General features: G+C 47.3%; 1 protein-coding gene across 3 annotated transcripts in view; it reads right to left on the minus strand.

Moving 5' to 3' along the window:
• ARRB1 (arrestin beta 1) overlaps nt 1-19,266 on the minus strand; it is a 129,500-nt gene that overhangs the window by 13,129 nt on the left and 97,105 nt on the right. For all 3 annotated transcript variants that reach the window (XM_082219425.1, XM_082219423.1, XM_082219424.1), the window contains exons 3-10: nt 18,658-18,718; nt 12,398-12,442; nt 10,734-10,930; nt 9,365-9,424; nt 7,591-7,658; nt 4,733-4,868; nt 2,615-2,699; nt 1,362-1,434 (exon numbers count right to left, since the gene is read on the minus strand). In XM_082219425.1, the coding sequence (XP_082075551.1) occupies nt 1,362-1,434; nt 2,615-2,699; nt 4,733-4,868; nt 7,591-7,658; nt 9,365-9,424; nt 10,734-10,930; nt 12,398-12,442; nt 18,658-18,718 (725 nt within the window). The remainder of the gene's footprint in view (nt 1-1,361; nt 1,435-2,614; nt 2,700-4,732; nt 4,869-7,590; nt 7,659-9,364; nt 9,425-10,733; nt 10,931-12,397; nt 12,443-18,657; nt 18,719-19,266) is intronic.

Genomic DNA, 19,266 nt, shown 5'->3' on the forward strand with positions numbered 1-19,266 from the left:
TAAGAAGCACACACATTTCCCCTTACTTTTTAGGGAGGGGGAAAGTGCATCTTATAGAGCGGAAAATACGGTAACTAACAGTAGTTGTAAATGAATACAGATGGACAACAAGAATTATATAAACTGGAGGATTTGTTTGTTTATGGATATACTATGGACAAACATGGAAAATGAATTACAATCTACAAAATAGATGAAAATAATGTGGTAAAATTATATGTGATATAAAAAACCAGAAGGAAGGAAGGAGGGAAGTCAGCGCTTAGGAGCAAGTATAAATTTAAAACGCAACACATTATGTGTATGTGGAGTATGTAACTGGAAATAAAGATTATGGGGGGGGAGAGAAAGAGAACAAGGTGCAGGGGGTTCAAACTTCGGCTGCACATCGCTGCTGCAGCTTCCTGCCAGCCATGTTTCCCAGCAGGAAGCTCGGTCACAGTAAGAGGGAACTGCAACAAAATGTTGCAGCGTGCAGTGCTGTCTCCCAAGTATTCCACTCCCTTCTGCTTCCCCTTCCTCAACCGTTAAGTATTCTGTTTGCCCCCCAAATGGCCGGCTGGCATTCTGCTACCACGGTGTGTGGTTAATTCCCCACTGGGCTGTGTTTTTGGGGGGCGGGAAGGGGGGTCTCACTTCAAGGGTTTTTCCTAAGGTTTTGGTGTGGGGGGGTGTTCTTTGGTATTTCTACAAACCTCAGAGCCCTGAAATCTTGTACCTGGATGTTGTCGTTTTGCCTACATAAGTCCTGGCACTTGGAGACCTGAAATTTTAATCCGTTTATACTAGCGCTGCAACGAAGTGTTGCAGTGTGAAGCGCTCCCTTTCAGAGCAGTTCTGCACTCAATCCTTCTTCCCAGGGGATTCTGGGAATTGTGGCTCTGTGAGGAGAAAAGAGGCCTTCTAGCAACTCCCAGCACCCCTGGCCAGCTACAGCCCTCAGGATTCATTGTGGGAAGACATGACGATTTAAAACAGTACGGTTATGCTTTCAATGCATGATGCAGATGTGGTCATTTTGCACATGAACTTTCCCCAAATTCCCATATACTCAGAGGAAGAGACATTACAAGATGGTGACCTGACCCCCAACAGCTGAGCACCCAAGTCCTTGCCTCAGTTCATAACAAAATCAAAGCAAGCTTGGCTTCCTCACATTCAACCCTCTGGTGACTTTTGCCTCTCAGGCTCCAGGCCAACCTTCCCCAACCTGGTGCCCTCGAGACGCTGCTAAATCACAACCCCTCTCCTTCCTGGACATGTTGGCTAGGGCGTTTTCAGACTGTAAGCCCTTTGTGGGCAGAGTCCTGCCTGATACACGGTGCCCACGTGGATGGAGAGAAGAATACAACAATACTCACTCTGCCTCTTCCACTGCGACGGGGCATTTGTACTGGGCTGTGTTGAAGAGGCAGATGTCTGCGTATTGGCGAACTGCAAACGAAAGGAAGGAAAGAAAAAGAGAGAGAGAGAGGACATTAGATCAGTGGTTTTGAATTTTATTGTGTTATTATCTTCCTTAGTGGGGTGTGCAAACCACTGTTCTGAATAATGCTTTTAATTATTATTATTATTATTGTTACAGTGGTACCTGTAGTTTTGAACTTACAGTGGTGCCCCGCAAGACGAATGCCTCGCAAGACGGAAAACTCGCTAGACGAAAGAGTTTTCCGTTTTGGAGGTGCTTCGCAAAACGAATTTCCTATGGGCTTGCTTCGCAAGACGACAATGTCTTGCGAGTTCCTGCTGGTTTTCCCTCCCCCCCTTTTTCTAAGCCGCTAAGCCGCTTATCAGCTGATCAGATCAGCAGATAAGCCCCTAAAAGCCGCTAACAACGCTAATCCGCTAATCCGTCAATGGGCTTGCTTCGCAAGACGAAAAAACCGCTAGACGAAGAGAATCACAGAACGGATTATTTTCGTCTTGCGAGGCACCACTGTAATTCATTCCGGAGGTCCGTTCTTAACCTGAAACAGTTCTTAACTAAAGGCGTGCTTTTGCCAGCACACGATTTCCGTTCTCATCCTGGGGAAAAGTTACCTCAACTCGAGGTAAGTCTTCCAGGTTAGTGGAGTTTCTAACATGAAGTGTTTGTAACCTGAGGCGTTTGTAACTCAAGGTACCACTGTATTTTACTATTATTATTATTATTATTATTATTATTATTATTATTACCCCGCCCATCTGGCTGGGCTTCCCCAGCCACTCTGGGCGGCTTCCAACAACATATTAAAATATAGTAATGCATCAAACATTAAAAGCTTCCCTGAACAGGGCTGCCTTCAGATGCCTTCTAAAAGTCAGGTAGTTGTTCTTCTCTTTGACATCTAATGGGAGGGCGTTCCACAGGGCAGGTGCCACCACCGAGAAGGCCCTCTGCCTGGTTCCCTGTAACCTCACTTCTTGCAGGGAGGGAACCACCAGAAGGCCCTCGGCACTTGACCTCAGTGTCCGGGCCGAACGATGGGGGTGGAGACACTCCTTCAGGTATACTGGGGCTGGAACCAAGTCACAGGGGGCAGCCCCAAAAACTCAAGCCACCTCTCCTTTGCCTGGTTGCTCCTTTGACCGCCCCCCACAAGGTAAGTGATGCCCAACAGGCATCGAGGCTCACCTGAGATTTTAATCTTCTTCACCGTCTTGTTGGTGTTGTTTGTCACGTGAACGTTGACGCTGATCGGCTCCCCGTGATAGTAAATCTACAGAGAACACAAGAGACAAGGCATCATGGAGGAGATTTTAGGAAAGGGCACCCACAATCTGACAATTCTGGCAGATGCACCTTGCAATTCACTCTTGGAAATAATAGCCTAGGGAGTTTATTCATTTAACAGATTTATAAACCGCCTCACAGCCAGAAGTTAATGAAGTGTGTTTTACTCATTTGTTTCATTTCATAAAATTTATATACTGTTTGATTGCAAAAAAAGGCGTAGACAGACAGCCATCCAACCTCCTGATTAAAAACCTCTCTCATTTTATAAATTTATAAAACTTATATTCTGCTGTGTCATAAAAAATAGATCAAAGCAGGTTACACAATTAAACATAAAACCACACAATAAAAACAATTACAAAGTTATAGAAATACATCAGTTAACCCCTGTGAAGTATGTATTCTTCTTTTTTAAAGAGAAATCTCTCTTTTAAAAAAGTTTATTTTTGCATTTTCTAAGCGAAATAAAAACATAAAATCCCCTTTGACTTCCCTCCCCATATTGTGGATCCTAATATAATGATTTCCCCCTCTGCATCTGTTTCATAGCCCTATTCTTATAAATCCTTTATCAATCCATAGTTCAAATTTTTACTACAAGTTTTCTGTCAATCCTACCAATGTGTGTAATTGTATACAATAGTCCCCCCCCCCAAAAAAGATTGTAAACTTTCCCCATTCTTTATTTGGAGGATGACTTCTTAATTGCCTGCATAAGGCGGGTGGAACAGAAAAGTTTTCAGCAGGGATTTAAAAGTTGGCACAGAAGTTGCCTGCTGGATCTCCAGTGGCACAGAGTTCCACAGGGCTAGGCCAAAGACACTAAAGGCTTACGAACTCAGGGAATGACCAACAAGGCTGCTGCAGATGGTCTCTGTGAACTAGCTGGAATAAAAGGCTTCAGGTGATCTCTGCGGTGCCCTGGCCCTAAGTTGTTCAGGGCTTTCTAAATTAACACTGTTCCAGAGGGCTGAAGGAGCAACACTAAAAGTCCCATTTTGTGTACAAACTAAGCACAGCTCCGGGGCACGCAGTTCTCCATCAGCAGCTCCCCACCTGAGAAGTGCAATTGCAGGGCCAGGATCTATGGGGCGAGGCTGACCCCGAGAGTCCCCTGTACAAGCAGGCAGCCCAGTGCCGGATTTACGTATAAGCTAAACAAGATATAGCTTAGGGGGCCCCGAAAAAATTAAAGGAAAAAAACCTCGATGTACTTTTCCAGAATATAAGATAAAAAACAAACAAACCTACATACAGCAACAGTGTTTTGTGTTGTGTAGGCTCCTATGGTGTAAGTCATGAGCCCCGCTTGATCCCTAAAATATCACTGCTTTGCTCTTTTCTATATATAGGGTGCCTACATTCTGCTATTTATCATTATTAGTAGTTTGCATCATATATTTACTCCTATTATTATTTCATGTTATAGCAAGTTTCTAGAGACGAGGCTGTGAGTCTCTGTAAACTGTGTTTCTAAGGGAACTTTTGTTATTGCCAAATGCCTATGTGTTTCCATTATTAAGTTTGTTATGAATCAGAAATCATTTTAAGTTAGAGCTTAATAATGATTTCACTATTAATACACTTCTTCTTAATTGTATTTCAGTTCAACAATTCCTTTGATAAAATGCATACTTTGTTATGTGCAAATGGCTTTAGATACCTATTAGGTCCATAAGTTACCATATAGCATATATTCAACACAAAAAACAGCGACCGGACTACAACTCCCATCGTCCCTAGCTATCAGGACCAGTGATGGGATTTGTAGTCCAAAACAGCTGGATGTTCAAGTTTGGGAAACCATTACCTTCGGTAGCTTAGGGCCTCATCAAACCTAAATGTGGCCCTGGGCGAGGCTGTCCCCGAAGAGTGCGCCCTAAACAAGCAGGCAGCCTCTGAGTGGAGTCAGGATTTGGCCCAAATCACAACCCAATCCCGGAAGGGAAGACAGCAAGAGCCGCCTGGCGGATTCTAGACAACGGGCACAAAAGGAGGGCCTGCAAGATACTGTACCTCTTTGTCCAGGGAAGCTTCCAAGTGCAGGGGCTTGTCCGACATGAGGAACTGCCGGGTGGTCTCGGCCATCGGCTGTGGCCCTGGCCGCTCCGGCGCATACTGGACTTTGCGGATCACCAAGCGCACCGAGTTCCTGCAGGGGTGCGGGAGAGCGGACATTGAGGGGTTAGGGTGGTGAAATAAAAATAATTAAGGTCTTGTATATATATATATATAATAAATGTTCATAAATGTACCGTGCAAACATGTACATCAATTTATAAACCACACATCTGAAGAAGCTCAGGAAAACAGCCCTGAAACCATTTTGACTCCCAAACTGACCAAATGTTTTCTCTGCAAGGTCAAGGAAAATGGAAAAGCCTCCCCATTGTCTTTTCCTTCACAAATCCTGTCTTAAGGGTATGTCTGTGTATGAATAGGGTGAGCCTGTGACCTGGCCCAGGAACTAAGTATTTGTCATTACAAAAGACTGGCCAGGCTCCCCAGGGTATCCAATCAAGTGAGCATTAACAGGTAACCTGCCAGACAGGAGGTAAACAATGCACTCAGATTTCTGCTGTAGACCGCCCTTTCTGTGATGTAGGTATGATGTTTCTGGGGATGGTCTTGGACTCCAGGGCGGGCAATGATTTAAAATGTCCATATAAGGGCGGACACACCTTTGTTCTGGGTCCTCCTTCTCCTGCGTGTGAGGGGAGCACCCTGTTGCAACAGTTCAATAAAGATGAGGCTTACGAGCTGCTTTGCTTCTCAATATTCTCTGATTGGCCTCTGTTATTTTCTCCGCCCGATGGAGAACCTGCAAAGGACTCTATAAGGGCTCTTGTGTCCCCCATAAGGGAATAAGGGCAGATTTTCGTTTATTACAGAGGCATCTGCGCTGCAGAACGGAACAGCTTCACGATGGCTCAAATGCCACAACCGCCCACCCCAGGCCAGAAGGAACTGCGAGCTGCTGTTTTGTCCCTGCGTAATTTTTACTTCCCCTTCGTGGATCCCTGCCTTGTCGTGGCGAAGGGGCTTGAATAACCCCAAGAAGCTGTGAGCCATGCCGTGCAGGGCCACCCAAGACGGACAGGTCATAGCCGAGAGTTTAGACTAAATGTGATCCACCTGGAACTATATGGAAATGGCGGAAATGACTGGCAGAATTCGAGATCAGGGAGAAGAGCTCGTGGAGGAAGATTGGAGGAAATTTAAAACTTAAAATTACAGAAACATTGTAAAAATTTTGAATGCTGATGACGTTGAAATGAACTGATGGGGTTCTAGCACCAAGGTAAAATGTAAGATGGGATTGATAATAGATAAGTTAAATTGGATATGAATTTGCTGAACTAAATTTTAAGAAAAGGGATACAAAAAAGGGAGGCGTGAGGAAGTCAGGAAAATAAGTTAACTAAAGAGAAATTTAAAAAGAGGGAGTTTTCTTTTCTTTTTTATGTGCTTCTTTCCCCCCCTTTTTTTCCTGTCTTTTTTGTGTTTAATGTTTGTATTTTTGTATTTTGTTTGTTTGTATTTTGTATTTTTCTGTTTTTGTATTCTTTTGAATCTCCTTATTGATAAAACCTAATACAATATTATAAAAAAAATAAAAAATAAATGTGATCCACCTGGAGAAGGAACTGGCAAACCACTCCGGTATTTTGCCGAGAAAACTCCATGGACATAAAAAAAGGAGAAGCTTTGAGAAGAAAGTGAGAGTTTCCAAGGCATGCTCTGGTTCATGGGGTTACGGAGAGTCGAATACGACTAAACAATAACAATTTTTTACTTAAGTTTTAAAATGTTAAGAGCAAGGGGGAATTGCAGAAGGGAAATAAGGGAAGAAAGAGGGTAAACCAAGCCCCTGCAATGAAGGAATAACAATACAGCGGTACCTTGGTTCTCAAATACCTTGGTTCCCAAACGCCAAAAACCCAGAAGTGAGTGTTCCAGTTTTCGAACATTTTTTGGATGCTGAATGTCCAATGCGGATGTCAGCTATTGTTTCTGGAGTGCCTGCACCAGTCAGAAGCTGCGCCTTGGTTTTGGAACGTTTCGGAAGTCAAACAGACTCCCGGAACGGATTAAGTTTGGCACTTTTGTTTTTGCTATTTGTTTTGCATTTTTGTTTCTGAGGCTTTTTTAGTTGATTTGTGACTGTGTGGAACCCAGTTCAGCTACTGATTGATTAATTGCATGACTGCAGAAATGGATAAAAGCCCCCCATCCAAACAATGACTATCATCAGTGCAGGGAAGGGAAAAAAATAATTTATATTTTTATCATCTACAGTACTGTCTTCTTTATTTCATAGCACAGTACATTGTTTATTGCCTTCATTTTATGGATCAATGGTCTCATTAGATAGTAAAATTCATGTTAAATTGCTGTTTTGGGGGTTGTTTTTAAAAGTCTGGAATGGATTAATCCATTTTGCATGACTTTCTAAGGGAAAGCGCGCCTTGGTTTTGGAACGCTTTGGTTTTGGAACGGATTAAGTTTGAGAACCAAGGTACCACAGAGCCTAGGGCTTGCCGATCAGAAGGCTGGTGGTTCGAATCCCTGCAATGGGGTGAGCTCCCGTTACTCTGTCCCTGCTCCTGCCCACTTGGCAGTTCGAAAGCATGTCAAAGTGCAAGTAGATAAATAGGTACCACTCCAGCGGGAAGGTAAACTCTGTTTCCGTGCACTGCTCTGGTTTTCCAGAAGCGGCTCAGTCATTCTGGCCACATGACCCAGAAGCTGTATGCCGGCTCCCTCGGCCAGTAAAGCGAGATGAGCGCTGCAACCCCAGAGCCGTCCACGACTGGACCTGATGGTCAGGGGTCCCTTTACCTTTGCAAAACCCGGAGAGTCGCTGCACCCACCTTTTGTGGATCTTCTCCTCCAGACTCTCTGCACAGAAAGCTTTCACTTCATAGTCAACACCGCAAGCCTAGGAGGGAAGAGAAGGAAGCAGAAGCAGCGTCAAGAACGATGGCAGACAGAAGCAGTTTGGAACAAAAGCAAGAACAGATTAAGCCAAAGAATCACTGAGATATAGAGTTGGAAGGGAACCCAAAGGACATCTAGTCCAACCCCCCTCCATAATGCAGAAAGAGCAACTAAAGCATCCTTGGCAGATTGCGAGGAGTCAGGCCACACGAAATAAAAGGGCAGAAGCTTCGCAAGGAAGGTGCCAGGCGAGCCTTGGTGAGGAGGGAGTTCCACAATTTGGGGGCCACCATAGAGAAAGCCCTGTCCCAGGCCACCTTTTGCCACACTTCTGAGGGCAGTGGAGAAACCAAGGGGAGCACCTCTGCTCATCTTCACTTTGGAACTCCCTGCTTATTGATGTACTCTTTTCGGTGCCTGCTCAAAAAATTCTTTTCTACACAGATGCTTTTGAATTCTGGTGCTGGAGGAGACTCTTGAGAGTCCCATGGACTGCAAGAAGATCAAACCTCTCCATTCTGAAGGAAATCAGCCCTGAGTGCTCACTGGAAGGACAGATCGTGAAGCTGAGGCTCCAATACTTTGGGCACCTCATGAAAAGAGAAGACTCCCTGGAAAAGACCCTGATGCTGGGAAAGATGGAGGGCACAAGGAGAAGGGGACGACAGAGGACGAGGTGGTGGGACAGTGTTCTCAAAGCTACCAGCATGAGTTTGACCAAACTGCGGGAGGCAGCGGAAGGCAGGAGGGCCTGGCGTGCTCTGGTCCAGGGGGTCACGAAGAGTTGGACACGACTAAACAACAACAACCACCCAGATGCTGAGACTCTTGATGTGAACTTCAATCTGCTTTGGCATTTTAAATTGTTGTACTTTTTAAAAAGGTACGGTTTTAAATTCTTCTCGGTTTTACCACTTCATCTTTTTGTAAACAGCTTTGAGGATTGTTCCTATAACCAAGCGGTGTATAAGTCATATGAAACAAATAAGTAATAAACCCTAAACCAGTTGGAAGTTCTGCTTCCCCTTATCTTGACCTGTTGGCCTTAGGAAAAGGCCTCAAAAAGAAAAATGCCTTGATGGTCCTTGGAGCCAACACACTATTATTCTAATTATTATTATTTATCATGATGATTATTCCACCCTTTGTCCAAAGTTCACAGGGCAGTGTACAACATTAAAGACATACACAACATAATAAAATCATAATAACATGCCCCCTACATTTAATAGGCCAAAGATTATTTTTAATGCCCGAAAGCCTGTGTAAAGAGGAATATTTTCACCTGGCGCCGAAAGACATGTAATGTTGAACTGTACAACCCTTAAGTGGACTGAAGTACATTGCATGGCACTGAAATTAATGGCCAGCAGACGGCGCTGTTGTCAACTGTGGTCTCTTAAAGGAACACACTGAAAGAAACAAAAGCCTGCTGAGAGAGCTCCCAAAACAACGCATTAAGGCAGCTTCCCCCAACCTGGTTCATTGGACTACAACTCCCATGATCCCTGTTTGTCGAGCAAGTTTGCAGAGGCTGATGGGAGCTGAAGCCCAACACACGCGGAGGGCACCAGGTTGGGGAAAGGCAGCATGAAGAAAAGAAGCGTCCGGTGCCTTCAATGTCTTGAAACTGCCCCAATTCACCAGGGCTGTCGTCAGCACCCTTTCCCCACTCCTCTCCTTATTTCATTTTCTTTCTTTTTTTACCTTTCCTGTGTCTTCGGGTCCCGGCTGCAACGTCACGGAGCAGGGAAGGTTGGGAAGGATCTGGAACGGGAAAAATGTCCCGCGTAAGGGACAGCGTCACCAGGCTGACCAACAATGCCAAAGTCTATGTGTGTATTCACATTTCATTAAGGGTCCGTCTAGGGACGCGGGTGGCGCTGTGGGTTAAACCACAGAGCCTAGGACTTGCTGATCAGAAGGTCGGCAGTTCGAATCCCTGCGACAGGTTGAGCTCCCGTTGCTCGGTCCCTGCTCCTGCCCACCTAGCAGTTCGAAAGCACATCAAAGTGCAAGTAGATAAATAGGTACCACTCCGGCGGGAAGGGAAACGGCGTTTCTGTGCGCTGCTCTGGTTCGCCAGAAGCGGCTTAGTCATGCTGGCCACATGACCCGGAAGCTGTACGCCGGCTCCCTCGGCCAGTAAAGCGAGATGAGCGCCGCAACCCCAGAGTCGTCCGCGACTCGACCTAATGATTAGGGGTCCCTTTACCTTTTTAAGGGTCCATCTAGTCGAGCAGCCCACTCTCACAGCAGCCAACCAGGTGGCTCAAAGCGAAACCCACAAGCAGGATTCGAACTCAAGAGCCCTCTCCCCTTCTATGGTTTCCAGCCATTGGCATTCAGAACCATTGCTGTCTCCGACGTGGAGCCAAAGCCAAGCTACCCTGGCTAGTAGCCATCATAAGATAGCCCTGTTCTCCTCTATGAATTGTCCAATCCTCTTTTAAAGTCCCCTAGGTATCTGGCCATCGCTTCTTCCAGTGGCAGAGAGTTCCATAGTTTAACTCTACATACATATTTTTATTCATATGCTGCCTTTCTATATAGTTCAAAGCATCATGGAAAAAAGACATCATTGCAGCATAGCATAAGTAGTCAAAAGCAAGAAATGGCACAGCTCCGAAACGTGAGAAACTCTGGATCAGGGCTAAACTCCTGGGGGGGTCCCTTGGCTTTCCTGCCAGCCACCTGCCACCATGCTTTTCACTGCCTCCAGTGGCAGAGAGTTCCACAGGCTAACAATGCACCGCATACAGAAGGGTGCCCTTTTCACAGAATCCTAGAACTGTCTAGTTGGAAGGGGTCCCGAGGGTCATCTAGCCCAACCCCCTTTTACCCGTCCCGCCCAGCAGGAAGCGTGGCTCTTGGGTGGCCAGAAATTTTCTCACGTGGGCGATTTCGGGAAGAGGAAGAGGAGTAACTGGATCATCTGCTGTGAAACTGGAGCAGCTGCCCAATTGTGAGAATTTTTTGTCGGCGAGGTGCAAATGTCGCCTGGGGTGGGGCGACTGGCGAAGGAGGGCTGGGGGGGAGAGAGCTAAAGGTAGGGGGGAGAAAGAAGGATCCGTACCTCGAAGGTAAAAGGGTAGGCCTGCTCACCGAGCTTCTTAATCAGCCGTTCCTGGAGCCGCGTCAGAGGCTTCTTCTCCTCAGTGACCGGAGGGAAGGCTTGGATGTTGGCGACAAAGAGGTCCTTGCGGAAGGTCAAGCCCAGGACGTCCAGGTCCTCGCGGCCGTAGCGGAAGGCGCACGTGAGGGTCACGAAAACTGCAAGCGGGGAAGAGAGGAAGGCATGTGTGCACAGAGGACAATACGGAGGGCCGGAAGTGGCCCCCGTTTCCCACCTGCGCCCAGGGGTTGTGTCGGACTCATCGTGTTTCCGCACTGACCTCCGAACCCCAAGGCGGCTTTCGAGTGACGCAGCACAACCGCAGAATGCGAAATGGGGCAGCCGCCAACAGCCCAGCTCTTGGAGTCATCAGACATCGCCAAGAGGCATTGTGGTGTTGTTATTTATTTATTTATTTATTTATTTATTTAATTTATACCCCACCCTTCCCAGTTCAAAAAACCGGGCTCACAATAAATTTAACACACTTAATTGATGCAACAAAAAGCAGCATAAAATACAGTATAAAATGTGAATGTCAATAAATTCAGAATTCAAAATCAATTCAGGGGGGAAATCCATCCAATAAACATTAGATGATCCCCAGGGCTAGCTGGCTAAATTAGTCCTATTTGGGCCAGCGAGGAGACCAGGGGAGAATTAGCTGTGGGATCCCAGAGCGGATAATCTTCATAAAAAGGGAAGGGGCAGGGAAGGAAGGGGAATAAAAGATCAGGCGACGTTCAAATTGAAAGCCAGGCGGAATCGCTCTGTCTTACAGGCCCTGCGGAAGGAAGTGAAATCCTGCAGGGCCCTGGTCTCATGGGACAGAGCATTCCACCAGGTCAGAGCCATCACTGAGAAGGCCCTGGCCCTGGTCTAGTAGTTAGAGTGCCAGGGTTTGAATTCCCGTTTGGCCACGGAGCGCTGCCTCTCAGCCTGCCCTACATCGCAGGGTGGTTGTGAGGATGGGAGGAACACCATGTACACAAGAAATGAACAAGAAAGCCTTTGCAAGTACAAGAGAGCAGAGGGAAGCTTTCCAGAGGCGGCTTTGCCAGGTGTGTGCAAAGCCAGAGGCAAAAGTCAGGTAGTGTAGTGGTTAAAGGTCTGGACTAGGACCTGGGAGACGGGGGTTCAACTCCCAACTTGGCCATGATGCTCACAAGGTGATCTTGGGCCAGTCACTCGGGCTAACCAACCTCGCAGGGCTGTTGTGAGGAGCAGGAGAACCACGTACACCACACTGAGCTCCTTGGAGGAAAATTGGGCAATAAGTAAATGCTAAAATAATAAAGCAGGCAACTGGCGCAAAACTCACCTTTGCAGGATAGGCTACATTCCAGGCGCAGGTCAGAGTTTCCTACCCCTCCCCTCACCCACCTTTCCATCCAGACAAGCAAAGAGGCACTCTCACCATTCAAGGGCCCATTCTAGCCAGTCAAAAGCCTTTTCGGAGGTTGTGGGGCAAGGACCGTGAGGGGTGCGGCTATAGGAGAGAAGGCAGGGCCTGGGAAGGGGTCCTGACCTGGGGAGGTTCCCAAGGGCCAGACAGAGAGGTCTGGAGGGCCACATCCAGCCCCAAAGCCTGAGGTACCCCACACACACATAAACACCGGAGTTACCTTTCCTTTCTTTTAAGTATTCTGGATCGACCAGCACGACGCCATCTGCAAAAGGAACGAGAGGCAGGTATGAGGGCAATGCAAAACTGGTACTTCTGCTCTGCCTGGGTTAGTATAGCTTCCCAGCTCTGTCCACGGAAACATGGCAGTCTTGGCTCCATGCAGAGGAACAGTAGGATTATTGAGCTGGGGAACCCCCAAGGGACGAAGGCTCAGAACCCGGGATGTGGGGATGGAAAGGGCTGGGCAATATCTGGTTCCAAGTGCGTACAAAAACATCATGTTTTGGATTCAGGTGGGTAGCCGTGTTGGTCTGACACAGTCGAAATAGAAAATAAATAAAAATGTCCAGTAGCACCTTAGAGACCAACTTCTTCAGATACACTGAAACAAGTGTATCTTGCTTCAGATACACTGAAACAAGTGTATCTTGGACACGGAGCAATGGATCCAAACTACAAGAAAGAAGATTCCACCTAAACATTAGGAAGAACTTCCTGACAGTAAGAGCTGTTCGACAGTGGAATTTGCTGCCAAGGAGTGTGGTGGAGTCTCCTACTTTGGAGGTCTTTAAGCAGAGGCTTGACAACCATATGTCAGGAGTGCTCTGATGGTGTTTCCTGCTTGGCAGGGGGTTGGACTCGATGGCCCTTGTGGTCTCTTCCAACTCTATGATTCTATGATTCTAAGTCACCCACGATAATACAGCAACCAGACTTAACATGGACACTGGTACCAGAGAACCAGTATCTGAAGAAGTGTGCATGCACATGAAAGCTCATACCAATAACAAACTTAGTTGGTCTCTAAGGTGCTACTGGAAGGAATTTTTTTATTTTTTTTATTTTGTTTTGACTACTACAGACCAACACAGCTACCTATCTGTTACTGGTAGCAGAGCCTGCAATAAGCCCAGATGCCAACATTGCTGACACATACACCATCACTGGCCCCAACAACATCAAACATGCCATCTCAGGCCTATTTAATTGCTCATTTTCTAACATTGTGTATGCCATCAAATGCCAGCAGTGCCCTTCAGCTCTCTATATTAGACAAACAGGCCAAACCCTACGCCAAAGGATAAATGGACATAAATCTGACATCAAGAATCACAAAACAGAGAAACCAGTAGGAGAACACTTCAATCTCCCAGGACATTCTATACAAGATCTCAAAGTAGTTGTCTTATAACAAAAGAATTTCAGAAACAGACTTGAAAGAGAAGTTGCTGAATTACTTATCACTAAACTGAAAACTATGGCGAGACCTGGTCTTAACAGAGATATTGGATTCTTGTCTCACTACACATGCTAAAGCTATTTTTGGTCATCTGCATACTATCCCTTGCTTTTTCCTGTAGGACTAATTGCAGGCATTAACAGTTGTCCACAGGTTTACCATACCCATTGAGTCAATCACCCATCTCCAAATACCCTTCTGAGAAAAACTCCACCCCACCCTCCCACTATATATATAGGGTCTGGTGACTTCTGTTTCAGTGTATCCGAAGAAGTGTGCATGCCCACTTCGGCTTATACCCAGAACAAACTTAGTTGGTCTCTAAGGTGCTACTGGACATTTATATTTATATTTTTTAAGTCGATCATGTTTTGTGTTGGGGGTGGGGTCAGTCTGGATGATGCCTGGAGTCCCTTCCAATGTTTGGGGTCCTGTGCCCAGGGAAGGTTGGAATCTAACAGAGGGTGTTGCTGTGCTGCTCAGACATGTCTATTTGCAGGACAATGGCCTTCGCTGGCCACTTCAGTGTCCTCAACAGCATCCGCAAAGAATAAGCTGGGTTGCAAGAGCTGCCACTAAGCGAGAGCACCCTTCAGGCGAATGGCTGTGCCTTTCCTCCAGCCCCTCACCTATCTGCTGGGTAGGAGACGCCAGAGTGTTGTGTTTGAGCTGAGCTGAAAGCCAGCTGGAAGATGGAGACACCCAGACCTGCTTGTTCTGGGCTGGATCCACAAAGGTGGCAAATGGAGAAGCGAGATCTGTTGGGGTATCGATGCTCTGAGCCACTCCATCTTATACTCGGGTTATATATATGTGTGCGAATACAGTCATACCTTGGGTTAGAGATGCTTCAGGTTGCGTTTTTTCGGTTTACGGACGTGCCGAAACCCGGAAGTACCAGAAGGGGTTACTTCTGGGTTTCAGCAGTCGCACATGCGCAGAAGCACTAAATCGCGCTTTGCACATGAGCGCCGAATCGCAACCCATGCGTGCGCAGGCACGGCACTGTGGGTTGCGAACGTGCCTCCCGCATGGATAACGTTCACAACCCGAGCATCTACTGTATAACCAGATACAGTGGTACCTCGGTTTGGAGCTGGAGACACTGGGACCTGCTTGCTCTGGGCTGGATCCACAGCTGAGACCAATGGAGAAGCAAGATCTCTTTGGGTGTCAATGCTGTGAGCCCCTGTGGCTTATGCTCAGGTTTAATGTAAAGGTAAAGGGACCCCTGACCATTAGGTCCAGTCGCAGACTACTCTGGGGTTGCGGCGCTCATCTCGCTTTACTGGCCGAGGGAGCCGGCGTACAGCTTCCGGGTCCTGTGGCCAGCATGACTAAGCTGCTTCTGGCGAACCAGAGCAGCGCACGGAAACGCCGTTTAACCCACAGCGTCACCCGCGTCCCTATCATGCTTTATATATGTGCAAATAAAACCGGATATCCTAAAGGTGCCAGAGTCTCTGCTGACCTTCCAAGGAACCCAGGTAAGTGCCTGGAACCTTTCGCCACTCATAGATGGGGTGGTTTGTGGCAGTAACTAAAGCTGTCCATATGCAACGGTGTCAGGATTTGCCCCTGATATGGAAACCTCAAAGCACAGATGAGATGGAGAAGTTTGAGCCTTTCCCCACTTCTAAATGCTGAAGCCAATTAATATCTTAAATGGGGACGATAGCTCAGCTGGTTAGAGCATGGTGTGGATAACAGCAAGGTTGCTGGTTCAATCCCCGTATGGGACAGCTGCCAATTCCCACATTGCCAGGGGCTGGACTGGATGATCCTAAGGGTCCCTTCCAACTCTACGGTTCTGTGAAGACAGGACAGAACTGAGAGCTGCAGGGAAACATCAAATTGGCAGGATCAGCTCCCGTCGGAGCAAAGGAAGTGTGCTGCAGAGATGAGTCAGGCTTTGCAGGTTTCCAGGGTGGAGAAATTAGCAGACAGGAAAAAGCCTTTGCTGCCGGTTCAATGTGCCACCAGAGGAAGGGCGGTAATTAAATAGTGGGCGGTGGCGTGGGGGGCAGAGGACAAAGCAAAACACCTGACATCCGCAACAGGAATCCTCCGGATCAGAGGTGATGGAGGCTCCGTGCAGCCTGCTGGCCTTAATAAATAACCTGAGGAAACAGAAAGCACCACACACACAAAGCCGCAAAGCGAGGAACTGTTGGCATCGTTGCAGCACACGCAACAGGACTACGGACTTCAGTACGGGCTGTGGCACTTTTGGAGCTAATTGGTGCCAATCAGCTTTAAAATCTGGATCTGTCTGAACTGGCACGGCAGAGAAAAATGAGCATTTGGGGGTTCTGCCCGTGGCATCATCTTGCCTCCTACCTAGAGGTTTATATTTGGATGATAAACAGGGCAAGCTAAAATTTCCTGCAAGGAATTCTCCACTGAGACACACAAACACAAGGATCCGATTCAGCTAAACGTTTGAGGCAACCAGCCGTTCCATCAGGTTGCAGAGGAGAGGCGAGAACCATAGAACCATAGAATCATAGAGTTGGAAGATACCACAAGGGCCATCGAGTCCAACCCCCTGCCAAGCAGGAAACACCATCAGAGCACTCCTGACATATGGTTGTCAAGCCTCTGCTTAAAGACCTCCAAAGTAGGAGACTCCACCACACTCCTTGGCAGCAAATTCCACTGTCGAACAGCTCTTGCTGTCAGGAAGTTCTTCCTAATGTTTAGGTGGAATCTTCTTTCTTGTACACAGAACTATGGATTCAAATGATGAGAAAGGAAATTTTGACTAAACAACAGGAGGAAATTTCTGGCAGTAAGAGCTGTTCAACCGTTGAACAGTCTCCCTCCAGAGGTTGTGGACTCCCCTTCCTTGGAGGTTTTTAAGCAGAGGTTAGATGCTCATCTATCAGGAATTCTTCAGTTGCGATTCCTGGACTAGATCCCTTCCAGTTCAACAATTTCATGATTTCTATGAGAGTGGGAGAGAGGGGGCTAGAGGGCCTCTCCACCTGCCCCAGGCTTAAGCCCAGCGATATTTGACTCCACTTCTCTCCCTATATCTTTCCATCCTAAGAACTCTGAGAAGCAGTGTGATAGATAGAGCTGTGCCTGAATACAACCAGACTGCATTTTGTCTGAATTATTTCATTCACCCCTTTGGCCAGAGTGGGTTTCTCATCTGCTGGCTAAGCGTGACTCACAGCAGAAGCCTGGAATGCCCCAGACCATGAGTAAGATTTGTGATCTTCCCAGAAACAGGGAGATGAGTGCCATCATCGACTCCTGCTTCCTCAGACGACATGAAACGTTTTCACCCCAGCCGGTCCCAGGTCCCAGATCCACAGGGGCAGCCTGGGAAGCCCCACTGCCTTGCTGAGCTAATAATAATAATAATAATAATAATAATAATAATAATAATAATAATAATAATATATTTATACCCCGCCCATCTGGCTGGGTTTCCCCAGCCACTCTGGGCGGCTTCCAACAGAATATTAAAAACAATACAGCATCAGACATTAAAAACTTCCCTAAACAGGGCAGCCTTCAGGTGTCTTTTTAAAGTAAAATAGTTGTTTATTGCCTTGACATATGCTGGGAGGGCGTTACACAGGGCGGGCACCACTACCAAGAAGGCCCTCTGCCTGGTTCTCTGTAACCTGACTTCTCAAAGGGAGGGAACTGCCAGAAGGCCCTAGGAGATGGACCTCAGTGTCCGGGCTGAACAATGGGAGTGGAGACGCTCCTTCAGGTATACTGGGCCAAGGCTGTTTAGGGCTTTCAAGGTCAATACCAACACTTTGAATTGTGCTCAGAAACGTACTGGGAGCCAATGCAGGTCTTTCAAGACCGGTGTTATATGGTCTCGGCGGCCGCTCCCAGTCACCAGTCTAGCTGCCGCAATCTAGATTAGTTGTAGTTTTCGGGTCACCTTCAAAGGTAGCCCCACGTAGAGCACATTGCAGTAGTCCAAGCGGGAGATAACTAGAGCATGCACCACTCTGGCGAGACAGTCCGCGAGCAGGAGGGGTCTCATCCTGCATACCAGATGGAGCTGGTAAACAGCCGCCCTGGACACAGAAGTGACCTGCGCCTCCATGGACAGCTGTGAGTCCAAAATGACTCCCAGGCTGCGCACCTGGTCCTTCAGGGGCACAGTTACCCTATTCAGGACCAGGGAATCCTCCACACCTGCCCGCCTCCTGTCCCCCAAAAACACTACTTCTGTCTTGTCAGGATTCAACCTCAACCCGTTAGCCGCCATCCATCCTCCAACCGCCTCCAGACACTCACACAGGACCTTCACTGCCTTCACTGCGATGCCGCGAAATGACATCACATGTGAAGGTAAAGAAGAACGGTTACTTTTTAAAGAAGCAGCACTTGAGGTTGTTGTTGCTTTTCCCCTCCTTCCAGGTAATCTCCTATTTGAGCATTCATACCATAGAACAATAAAAGGTAAAGGGACCCCTGACCATTAGGTCCAGTCGTGAACAACTCTGGGGCTGTGGCGCTCATCTTGCATTATTGGCCGAGGGAGCCGGCGTACACCTTCCAGGTCATGTGGCCAGCATGACTCACCCGCTTCTGGCGAACCAGAGCAGCGCACGGAAACGCCGTTTACCTTCCCGCCGGAGTGGTATCTATTTATCTACTTGCACTGTGTACTTTCAAACTGCTAGGTGGGCAGGAGCTGGGACTGAGCAACGGGAGCTCACCCCGTTGCGGGGATTCGAACCGCCTACCTTCTGATCGGCAAGTCCTAGGCCCTGTGGTTTAACCCACAGCGCCACCCGCGTCCCTTACCCATAGAACAATAGCATCACAGAACTGCAGAGCTGGAAGGGACCGCGAGGGTCATCTGGCCAAACTCCCTGCAATGAAGAAATCCTTTTTCGCTTCGGCAAGACAGCTGCATCACAGGTTTGTAGGACCATCTCCCGGGCCCACGAGATGGATGTCTCAAGAGAGCAGCGCCTGAGGGCATTCCTCTCTGTGGCACTTCAGCGGGTGCCAGACTCAGCCCAGAGCTCACTTACCCACTGGATCGACGACATCTATGTGGTCCACGAAGTCCCTCTTGCCCAGGTAGACGGTGAGCTGCAGAGAGGAGACACAAAGGCACAAGGCGGCTGTCAGCACCCAGCTGATTCAACAATAAGGTTTCTCACTATGTTATCAACCGATGTGCGCATGCACACACATCAGCCACTTAAAATGTGAGCAGAGCAGATGGGCTGCAAGAGGCATGACGGCAGGATCGCATCTAGTGAAAACACGAGGAGGGGCCTTTTCTGCGGTGGCTCCCCGCTCGTAGAATTCTCTCCCCAGGGAGGCTCGCCTGGCACCTTTACTATATATTTTCAGACACCAGGAAAAAACATTTCCCTTTAACCAGGCTTTCAGCCGTTAATACACATAGGGCCTTTTAAAGTGGTGTGTGTGTGTGATTTTTAATATTATTTGTTTTTATGTTGTAAACTGCTTTGTGGTCTCATGATGAAAGGCGGTATATAGGAGTGGACTTGTATGGTTGTAAGTGAGTTTTGGAATAACATATATGATGAATTAAAAAAAATTATTTAAAATTAACATAAAAAAAGGACCGGAGATTTTCCTTCTAGGAATATTAGCAACATAGAATCATA

This window comes from Podarcis vaucheri (genome assembly GCF_965113315.1).
Source record: "Podarcis vaucheri genome assembly, chromosome: 4".
Lineage (NCBI taxonomy): Eukaryota > Metazoa > Chordata > Lepidosauria > Squamata > Lacertidae > Podarcis > Podarcis vaucheri.